The sequence below is a fragment of the Lissotriton helveticus genome, chromosome 7, assembly GCF_964261635.1.
Source record: "Lissotriton helveticus chromosome 7, aLisHel1.1, whole genome shotgun sequence".
Classification (NCBI taxonomy): domain Eukaryota; kingdom Metazoa; phylum Chordata; class Amphibia; order Caudata; family Salamandridae; genus Lissotriton; species Lissotriton helveticus.
The window spans coordinates 249,544,755-249,556,283 of record NC_136068.1 but is presented as its reverse complement, the minus strand read 5'-3'; the positions used below and the strand labels follow the sequence as shown (position 1 = coordinate 249,556,283).

Genomic DNA, 11,529 nt, shown 5'->3' with positions numbered 1-11,529 from the left:
ACGTTTGGGGTTGAAGTTCAATTTGTCAGTCCTGTGAAACCAAATGTTGGAATTATGAATGACTGATTAAAAAACAGCTCTGTAGAGACCTGGAAGCAACCAGGTCTGACCGGGAGCTCACCCTATGTCCCAAGGGTTTCTAAAGACTTTCAACAACTTATTCGCAAATATAGTCCCAACTAATACAATTCATAAACAAAATTATACTGTTTATTTGAATGATACTTTGTATTTACTAATGCATTTCAAGCATTTTAATCATGTGAACTTTTCAAGATATACATAAAACCTGAAAAACATAAATTCTTATGGTTGACTCTTATCTGTGCTTTTAACAACAATGGTCAATGAAGAAGAAGAAAAAGAAAATATAACTTTTCCCAATGCATTTCGGGTCTAAATTGACCCTTCTTCAGGGGAGTGTGACTTTTAAGGACAATCCTTGTTTTCTCTTTTTGTTCAGGTAGTTTGCACCTCGGTTCCGTTTCTGGGCACTACAAAATAATATGATCTAGCATTATGCTCTACTTTATGTACATGATTTACAATTAGAATCGACACCAATTTCATAGACTATGTGAATTTAGTGAATATGGAGACAAGTTAAAACCTAAGAGTAACCGACTGACACCACCATCCGAAAGTGCAAACGTCTTGATTACCTATGTGATGTGTTTAGCAAGATACACCTTAATTTAGTAAATATGGAAACAGGTAAGAACCTATGAGTAACCGACTGACACCATTATCCGAGAGTGCAAGAACATGAAACGTAAAGATTACCTATGTGATGTGTTTAGCAAGATACACCTCATCCTATTAGTCCCATCAGCATAGTGCATGTAAAAACAGATGTCTCCTTACACTGAGAGTCAAACCTTTATAGTGTAGTAAAAATGATAGCTGGTCACTTACCCCAGCCTTTTGTATAGAACGATGCAACGCGCGTGTGTATCGGGGCAAGTTATACCCCCATCTGTAAATAACATTAATGTATCTGAATAACGGCTGTAGTAATTTAAAACGATACCAACTGCTGTTTAACAGTTTGTCACGCTTACCAGATCCTGATGAAAAGCCTTCTGCGCTCTGTCGCCTCTTCTCCCGTTAATGAATGTTCTTGCAAAACGTGCCCCCTTAAATACTTATATGAACAACATCGACATGCATATAGCATTCATGATCAATTGTTATTTAAACACTGTTACGTCATCATAGCTATGTTAGCATTCATGATATTTGGAGTTTAATGCAGGAATACAGTATTACCAAATTGTTAAGCTTTCTTGGGATTAATGACTTTTTATATATACGATATGTTGCGGAAGCTATGTTTGTATTCAAGCAAACGGTTGTACAGGATTGACATCTAATTTCTGAGCACACATTCCCCGGTGGCGGTCGCTTTACACTTGCACGTTTATTCTGACACTTCACCTTTTTATCTTCACACAACTCTAAACTATTCACTTTACATCACATTACACTTCAATAGCGCGCTCACTTCATAATGGAACAACTTTAGCGGGTTCCGATTACGGTGTGCTATAAATTGAATCTGACGACGGACCGGATGTTTATGCCGGAAACCATCGGTGGGTCAGAGTTTGCAGAACGCCGCGTCTAGCGAGGTATGGGTCTTGTGAATCACGGTCATACTTTAGGCACGTTATCGTGCAACCGAGGGTTTAAGAGGATTTATTCCTGAACCGTCTCTTTACACTTATGATTTAAGGGGGCACGTTTTGCAAGAACATTCATTAACGGGAGAAGAGGCGACAGAGCGCAGAAGGCTTTTCATCAGGATCTGGTAAGCGTGACAAACTGTTAAACAGCAGTTGGTATCGTTTTAAATTACTACAGCCGTTATTCAGATACATTAATGTTATTTACAGATGGGGGTATAACTTGCCCCGATACACACGCGCGTTGCATCGTTCTATACAAAAGGCTGGGGTAAGTGACCAGCTATCATTTTTACTACACTATAAAGGTTTGACTCTCAGTGTAAGGAGACATCTGTTTTTACATGCACTATGCTGATGGGACTAATAGGATGAGGTGTATCTCGCTAAACACATCACATAGGTAATCTTTACGTTTCATGTTCTTGCACTCTCGGATAATGGTGTCAGTCGGTTACTCATAGGTTCTTACCTGTTTCCATATTTACTAAATTAAGGTGTATCTTGCTAAACACATCACATAGGTAATCAAGACGTTTGCACTTTCGGATGGTGGTGTCAGTCGGTTACTCTTAGGTTTTAACTTGTCTCCATATTCACTAAATTCACATAGTCTATGAAATTGGTGTCGATTCTAATTGTAAATCATGTACATAAAGTAGAGCATAATGCTAGATCATATTATTTTGTAGTGCCCAGAAACGGAACTGAGGTGCAAACTACCTGAACAAAAAGAGAAAACAAGGATTGTCCTTAAAAGTCACACTCCCCTGAAGAAGGGTCAATTTAGACCCGAAATGCATTGGGAAAAGTTATATTTTCTTTTTCTTCTTCTTAATTGACCATTGTTGTTAAAAGCACAGATAAGAGTCAACCATAAGAATTTATGTTTTTCAGGTTTTATGTATATCTTGAAAAGTTCACATGATTAAAATGCTTGAAATGCATTAGTAAATACAAAGTATCATTCAAATAAACAGTATAATTTTGTTTATGAATTGTATTAGTTGGGACTATATTTGCGAATAAGTTGTTGAAAGTCTTTAGAAACCCTTGGGACATAGGGTGAGCTCCCGGTCAGACCTGGTTGCTTCCAGGTCTCTACAGAGCTATTTTTACTTATTGTGGGCACAATTTACCACTGGGATGCCCCCGACAATAGTTTGAATAATTTTACACTTTGATTAATTGGTTTAACTCCAGGTGTGCAGGCTAGACAAATACATTGCTGATTAAAAAACAGACCAGTAATCGAAGAGGAATAGTTCAGTAATTGTTTAATATACAGCTATGAAATAACAGATCGAGTTAAATGTGCAATTTTTTAAAGACATATTGTAATACAGTTTTATATTTTGAATCTCTCACATAGATTTATTTACATACATGATACCATTTTGGCCCTCTTTACATGTTTGTCGTAATAGGATGGATACCATTACTCCAGTGTGATGTATTTACCACTTGTGGTAAATACCTCATATTCCAAATTTTCAACAGTAAAATGAGGCATAGCATATGGAATTGTTTTAAAACACACCAAATTCTGCATGTTTTTCCTTGTTTTAGGGCCTTTTGATCCAATAAATATCGAAAGGTGTGACTGATAGGAATGGATTTAGGGAAAACTGCAACAGTGCAATAATCATCACAGAACTTGTGATTCAAATTCCAGTGTAAAGATGTGTTTGCACAGGGATTGGAATTCAGACCTGAATTCGTAATGAGGGCCTTTATATTTTGCAAACAGCATATGGAAGTATGTGCATCCAACTTATTTAAATATAGAAATGTTTTAAATATCCTATTTTTCATTGTTAAAACCTAGGTTTACTACAAAACACGGTATTCAGTAATTGTGCAGTCCCAAAATGTAGAATTAGTGACAGATAACGATGCAAAAACATGATAAAAGCAACATTTTTTAATTTGTAGAGCATTACATTCACCCAAAAGGAGGTCTCTTGGTGTTACTGACAGATTAACAGATGTTTACATTTGTTTGATACATAAACGTGTAGTTTCTGGAATGTGATGAAATCTCAGTGGGATTCCCCCAAAATGTGACATCATCATTGGTGCTCTGTCTCAGTGCCTCCTCTGCTGCACAAGAGGAGGCCACAATGCAGTGGAGCATGGGGCTGGGATCAGCGAAGCAATGGGAATGTTGTTATTGTTTGAGATGATGGTGTACCAGAAAAGGGAGGAGGCAACCAGGAAGAAGGTGAGGTTCAGGGATGGACAAAATAGTGAGGAGTACAATAAACCAGGCAATTACACAAAGTGATCAGTGAGAGAGCAGATTGGGTGGGAGAATGAATAAATAGACAGGAGACGGGAGCACCGAAATTGTGATAAAAAAAGATACGCTAATGTAGAGGAGGGGGTCAATGTCAAGACACAAAAATGTGGGGTTGTAAATATAACAGTTCATCCATGTTTGACAAAAGCTGTGTCATCCTTCCCCGCTCAACTTCTTCCTATCAAAGGGTTTTTTCTGCTTTAGACTTAATCTCTCAGTCTCCTGGAGATGTTCCTTAATTTTGACACTTTCTAGCACAACTATATTTTATGCTTCCCAGGGCATGCACTGATGGTAAGAATAGTGCCCTTTCGTAGCAGTCTATGCGGCGCTGTATGACTGGTGGCAACCAATCATTGTTTCAAAGGCGCAAGCCTTTTCACTTGAAACTCTTCAAGCAAGGCTGCATACCAGCCTGCTGAAAGTGATAGTTGGCTTTGTTAGCACATGTGATATTGCCTGACTTCATATTTTTGGGCAGTTGGCTTTAGAGAGGCTCTAGATCAGAGGTCTTCAAACTTTTGGATGCCCAGACCCCCCTGTCAACATTTTGAGGCATAAGGACCGCCTCCTGACAAACTTTTCTAAACCTATAGGCAGGGCTTACTGGAATTATGAGGCAGGTGAGGGCCAAATTAAGTGACAGGCTTGACTAAATTGTGTGGGAAGAAAATGTAAATGATGTTATGTGATGCCGCGTATTTTAGGATAGCATTGCTTCATTATTTTGACATTGTTTACACACAGTAACACTGAGGAAAGATTTCACCCCATCAGTACCAGTTTATAACCAAAATACACCAATTAACATCAGAAAGATTTCTAGTCAACCTTTGTGAAGGGCCTTCCACTTCACAGGAATACGTGCTGCCACATTAGAAGCTCACCCAGACTTTTTTGGTCCGGGTGTGACAGCACAGCTGTTTAATCAGACCTATTTTTTCAAATCTAAATACAGTTGGCTTTGCCTCCCTGCCCCTTACGAACCATCTTTCTGTGTTGAGTCAGTCTCTTTCAGCCATTGGCTTGAGACTTTGTCAGTCATCTCTTGGCGCTGCCCAGAGGAATATTTCACTGTAACCTAATGTTTTTGGCTATTTTGGAGTATGCTTCTACCCCCGAAGAAGTGTATGCATTGACATCTCTCTGCTCTCTCTCTTCCTGTTCCACAGCGCTAATCCAAGCACAAATACACTTTTGTGTGCCTGTCTTTACATTCTTCAGTCCTCTGCCCCCTTTTGGAAGGCACAGAAAGAACTCTCTTTCATCAATATTGACGTTTTAAATCAAGTTTGTAAATCAATTACCCTGTCTACCAATAAGTGCTATTAATGCAGGATACATTGCACACCACCAGTGGCTGTACCTGAAGAGTAATCTATGCCCAGAGCTGAGAGACATTAACAAGGGCCGTGGTATATGCTGCTTCCTTGATGTCCTGGACTCTGTCTTCATGGAATTTGGAAATAGAAGACAAAGCCCTACTGCTCTAAACTGAGCTGGAAGAAGAGAAAGTGGTGATGTCTGGTATCAAGAGAAGAACAGGATTCTTACCAGGTGGACATAGAGGAGAGCCTAGTCACCAAAAAGGAATATATATGTTATCCTAATGTTGAAAACTACCCACTGGCCTTAAAAGCCCTGCAGTCCCTCTGGCTAGAGGCAACATAGGAAGCATGTCAATTGTCTCAGACCAGCCAGATTTCATTCCTGGTAATATGGTAGTCAGATTCTGTTCGTTTCTACCACAATAACAACAATCTGTCTATTTACATTGAAATCAGGGTTCTTGCCTCCGGGACTGGCTCCTTTGCTGTGGGCCATCTTAACACAGTGTTCTATTTGCTGAGGCATTAAATCTCCATTCCCCATACACAACAGTGAGGCTGTGGTTGCTGTTAATAACTCGCATTTCATGGGTTCCTCGGGCAAGTGCAAATCTTAACCTCCACTCTCCACTTCCTCAATGTGAGTCACTGAACTTTTGGTGTGCCCAGGACATACTTTAGGGGCTCAACCAGAGCAACAGTAATGGTTGTGAGGCGACTTTCAGTCAAGAGACAAGTTTAGGCATCAAATGTCTACCCCTGGCTTTTGCCCCATGTGTGATGTGGATACCAACAGCCAGGTCCCTGCTTTGTCCATGAAGAGGACACAGACACTTTGACAACAAACCCGCCGGCTCCCTAAAATATCACTTTGGACATTAGGTGGGAGGCCTGTTAATTTCAGATGGTGGGTTTCGAGGTAAAGGATCTTTTCCGAGAACCAGAATTATTTCCCATGGTGTAACGTTGTCCATAGGGAACTTTATTACGTGGCCGAGGCGCAAGCTTCATAGAAACTGCAACTGGATCCGAGTTATATATCACGACCCAAGAATGTGTTACGATTATCTTCTTTTTTCTGTGTAATTTCTAATTTGATCTGAGATTTAGTAAATTTACTTGCTTTATAAGGTTTCTGAGTTGCACACTCTTTACTATAGCCTGAATATGTTTTACACTGCATGACATGTTAACCATGGCAATTTGCCCTTACAAAAGGAAGTAAACTATTTAATTTGAATACAACAGTACCCAAGACATTTGGGCAGTTGTGGAAAATTACCCACAACCTTCATTGCCTCAGGATCCTGGGAAGCAACTAACAGGGGGTGCGGAAAAGGACGAGTGAGAGTTGACTAAATAGAAAAGAAACGGCATGACCGGGGCGCATGCAGGACAAGTCAGAAAGTGTATTGGGGCTGAAATGAAGACAGCACAAATGAGAAGACAGAGGTATTGCAGGCAGCAATATCTAGCATATTGCGACATTTTTGGAATTCTCACAGTATCCCAGAAAGCTACCTTGAAAAGCGTGACCGCTGTAGTTTCCAACCAGTAGTCACGTGCATAACATATACGCTTTAAGAATTTCCATCTCCTGAACCTTTCGACATATGGAAATGCAACTGGAATTCAAAGTTGATATTAGCTCTAGATCTGCAAGATAGAAACTCCAGCATCATTATGTAATATCCATAGTAATAAATCGCCCGCTTGCAAGGATAAAATTAATCCAAATAAGATTCTCTTAATTAGAATTGATAATTTGCTCTCACTCATTATTTTGAACAGCTTAATTTCGCTTAGATGCACAAAAAGGATGACTCAGCCCAAGATCTTCTATATAGCCACACCATTTAGCAGCCTGGTTCTACATGTGCATTGTATTGTATTGTAATTGCATGTATATAGCGCTTACTACCACTGATGAGGTGTCAAAGCGCTTTTTCGGGGAGTAGCACGCTATTCCGGAACCCATAAAGTATTAGTGTTGAATTAGCATAGTGAAATATGAAAGTAATTTGATTGGTTGATAGGTTAGTCAGTTATTTGGATTCAGAAGGGTAGCGGAGGGATAGAAGAGGGAAAAAGATTTGCATTTATATAGCACTTGCACCCCCTGATGTGGTGTTGAAGCACTTTTTCGGTTAGTAGATCTCATTAACACTTCAGCATTGACTTGATGGGGCAATGCTGACGTTTATTAAGAATAAAAATTTGCCATAAGCAGGTCAAAATAAGTTAAATGTGAACAGCTGTTAACTTTTCACCAAACTCTATTCTGAGCTTCTCAAGGAAAATAGAAGGAATGTTTTTCACAGTTGTATTGTACTTTTTATTTCGAAACTCGTTATTTCCATAATAGACTAAAATGACAGCTATGTGGCATTACTGTACATCTGGAACAATAAATATGAATCTCAACTTATTTACATATTTACAGTAGCAGCAGCTGCAGGCACAGCGCTCTGTTTGGCCACAGAGGACTGCCAATGCCGAGGTTGTACACACCAACACAGTTGGTGATTCCACCACAACAGCTTGTAGTAAACTTTAGTGGCCTCCATTTCTTGTTTTCCATGTCATTACAGAGTTGCTTAACCGAGGTGGTTAAGTGGCATTCTTTGCTTGATCTCCACAGACTTGGCACACGTGCTGCCCTCAAGAAACACACTGACTTGGTGAACTTTGCCCCAGTCTTTCATGATCTAAGGGAAAAAGACATACACGAGACTGTAAGCGTTTGCACAGATGGATCAGGTATTCACAGGATGTGAGTGATGAGAGAATAAAGGGCTGCACCTGACTTTACGAATCCGCACCCCACCAGAATGTGGAGAACCACTTTGACAAAATATAGCATGGGGAACATGAGAGGGTTCTAGTAACATGCAAATATCAGACTCATGCTTCCACTGAACACTGCTCTGGGTCATCATCCCTCCCTCCCCTCAGCACCTATACACCTGGGCCCTCCGAGGCACCCACAGAATTACCAGGCCTGGGTGAAATTCGCAACATTTCCGTTGCAGAAATGACAAAAAATACCCCCAAAATTACACAAAATTATGCATTTGTATGTGAAATGCTGGTGTTGACATTTTGCACTATTTCTTAGCATAAAATGCATACATGCAATCTCTTGACGCAGTAGGAACGCATTTCGGGGCATATTATCAAGCAGGGCGTTAGAATTATCGCCGTTTTAGCGGCAGAAAACTGCCGCTAAAGCGGCGATAATAGGCTTGATAATATGCCCTGTAGAATTCCAATAGAAGCTCATGTTTACACCAGAACATGGGTTTCTATTGGAATTCACAAGGCCATATTATCAAGCCCATTATCGCCGCTTAAGCTACTGTTTTCTGCCGCTAAAACGGCGATAATTTTTAAATCCCTGCTTGATAATATGCCCCTTCGTGTTTAACAAAATCACGCGTTTACAATTGACTCATTCCTGCCTCATAATTGGGCCCTCCCATGCTGCATAAATCCAGGGAGAATGAATGTGAGGCTGTGAACTTGTTATGGACAACCAGTGTCTTAAGGTCACAATCAGGTAAGCAGGCAGCCAAGAAAACTGCTTTACAGACTACAGAGTCCCCAAGGAGTGAAGAAGCAGCGGGCAACAGGATGCACACCTTACAGGCACATTGTAGGCACACCCAGGAGTTACAGAGCAGAGCATGAGCTGCACTGGTTGCAGGCAGCAAGGATAAATCCTCTACACGCTAGACCCTGCAGCGACAGCGGAGGAGTCCATGGCGTGCACAGGTTACAGGCAGCCAGAGAGAGTGCTCTTCGAATTGACCTGGTAGCAACAAGTGTTGAGGTTGAGGTTGTGACCTTATGGCCAGAGCTGCCGATTTTGGAGCTGGAAGACCAGGTTCAAGCCAATGGCCCGCTCAGCTTCCTGGGATTCTGGGTAATTTACTTAACCACATCGCTGCGGAGGCTATTCCGCCGCAGCGCTAAGGGGGCGGGGGGCCACGCGGCGGGCGCATGCTGGTGACGGAACCGCTCCGTCACCAGCCGCGGTTGACCTGTGCTCATGACGGAGCGGTTCTGTCATGGCCCCGCCCGCTCAATAGAACACGCCGCGCAGGCGCGAAATCAGTGCCGCGCAGGCGCGTCGGGTGGGCCATGACGGAACCGCTCAGTCATCAGCACAGCGCCACCGCGGCTGATGACGTAGCGGTTCCGTCATCAGCACGGAACCGGTTAATCTCCCTGCACCTTCCAAGAAATGAATGTGTCCTTGTGTAACATAACTGGAGCTCATGTAAAGCGCACCAATACCTCCTGGTTGAGTTTGCGCTATATAAATCTACACACAATAAAAAACTGTACAAAGAATATATTTTTTGACCTATGCTAAACTCCCAATTTAAATCCAAAGAAGTCTAAAAAAGATCGCTGTCTCATTAAATACCAACCACTTGCGCTCAGCATACTGCGATCCGTGATATATTCACAGTAATGATGCACGAGTATTGGGAGAAACGTTTCAGTTCTTAAAGTGCAAATAGCAAGCCTCATATCTTTCTTGGAAGCCAAAGTGAACTCGCTTACATTGAATGACTAACTGGGTACAGTCACTCTCCAGGTTCATTTCTTTCCTTGGCAGAACATCGTGCTCAGCCAAAATGAAAGTAGTGCCTGCAGGTTAGACCGCATTACTCACTAGTCAGAGAGTTCATCTTTATATCCCTGTGTTATGAAACTATGATTCAAATTGCTCTTTCTTTGAACATGCACAAAGGCAACCTCACAAAAAGGTTCTCGTCCACTCTGCCCTACTTGGCTTTAAGAATGAAAGATGGCGCCCTCTGCGTTCTGCTTGACTGATGACGCGTGTTTGTGCAGCAGACAGCCTCCTACTCAGAGGTTTTAGAGCGCTAATGATCTTGAAGGGACACGGATGAGTGGAGAAAAATAGGAAGACGAGATGGCCAGCTCGTTTGTCAAGGGGCCCATCCCGGGAGCTCTTCGAATCAAAGGGGATTTGTTACACAGATGTGGACTAAGCTGGTGGTCTGAAACAGGGTCTGGTGAGAGGTCAAAGGTTTCACCCTTCCAGCTCCCAGTTCCTTTATTTTTTCTGTAACAGCAACAACTATGTCGCAAAAGAAGCGGTGCAACCTTTCAGAAGTACCAAAAATGGAAGGCTTAGAAAGGGTTCCTAAATATTGTAAACACGTGGAAACATGCATACAATCACAAATCGATCAGCAACACAAGTAATGGAAAATTGGTCTTTTTGTCCATAAAAATCTACTTCATTGCACCTAAAAATCCTTTGTGTCCTTTTCTCTTTCAAATATGATACAAATAAAATTGTTCTACTGTCATTATCTGCCAGGACATTTGCTAAAGGAGCTGCATTGTATGCATTGTCCAAGTGCTAATTGTCAACTGCATCAGCCATTTTCTTTTCTTTTCTTTTCTTTTCTTTTCTTTTCTTTTCTTTTCTTCTCTTCTCTCCTCTTCTCTCTCCCCAAAAATGTACATGCACCAGCACAACAATATCTCCTCGTCTGGTGCCATGTGCCATGCTCTCTCTAATCCTATGCCCTCTCATGGTGCTTCTCTTCAAAATATCCTGACAATCATCACAAATAGAAATTCTATAGACATTTATATAACTTCAGGGCAATGAATGACATTATAGACAAATGGAGATTTACTCTCGTCAATTTTTGCTGTCACTCAGAAACCATCAATGAATACAGTGTGTTATTCACAGTTACTCATCTATAATTCTCTATATTAACTCAAATACAACTTGCTATATCAATCTGAGAAGGATGATAGACTGAATAGCCCCTAGATTGAGTCAAACCAGTGACCATGCATCATCAAGGTGTCTACCCATCTCTTGGGAGATCTTACAAGCTCTCTCAGACAATGTCCTTTTCTTCTTGTGCTTCTGATACTACGATCTAATATTGATAAACCTCTAACTGATGCTGTCCTGACTCCAATGCAGGCAGGAAAAACAATAAACTGGACCTCCTACACCACATCCACATAGTAGTACACTTTAAGGAGCTCCACTAGGTCCCGAATTAACAAATGCAGCCAATTCAAACTCCTCACTCACCCATACAAAGCCTTACACAACATTGGACCAGCATACCTTACCAGCCTCATACACTTTCACCAGCCAGAGACGTATGCTCTGCCTCACTCCCGCTCACAGTCCCCCCCCACA

At 41.3% G+C, this 11,529-nt stretch overlaps 1 protein-coding gene across 1 annotated transcript in view; it reads right to left on the bottom strand.

Moving 5' to 3' along the window:
• Positions 1-2,945: 2,945 nt before the first annotated feature.
• LOC144768389 (1,25-dihydroxyvitamin D(3) 24-hydroxylase, mitochondrial-like) overlaps positions 2,946-11,529 on the bottom strand; it is a 43,302-nt gene continuing 34,718 nt past the window's right edge. The window contains exon 12 of the mRNA XM_078652018.1: positions 2,946-8,023. Within this exon, the coding sequence (XP_078508144.1) occupies positions 7,977-8,023 (47 nt within the window). The 3' untranslated portion in view covers positions 2,946-7,976. The remainder of the gene's footprint in view (positions 8,024-11,529) is intronic.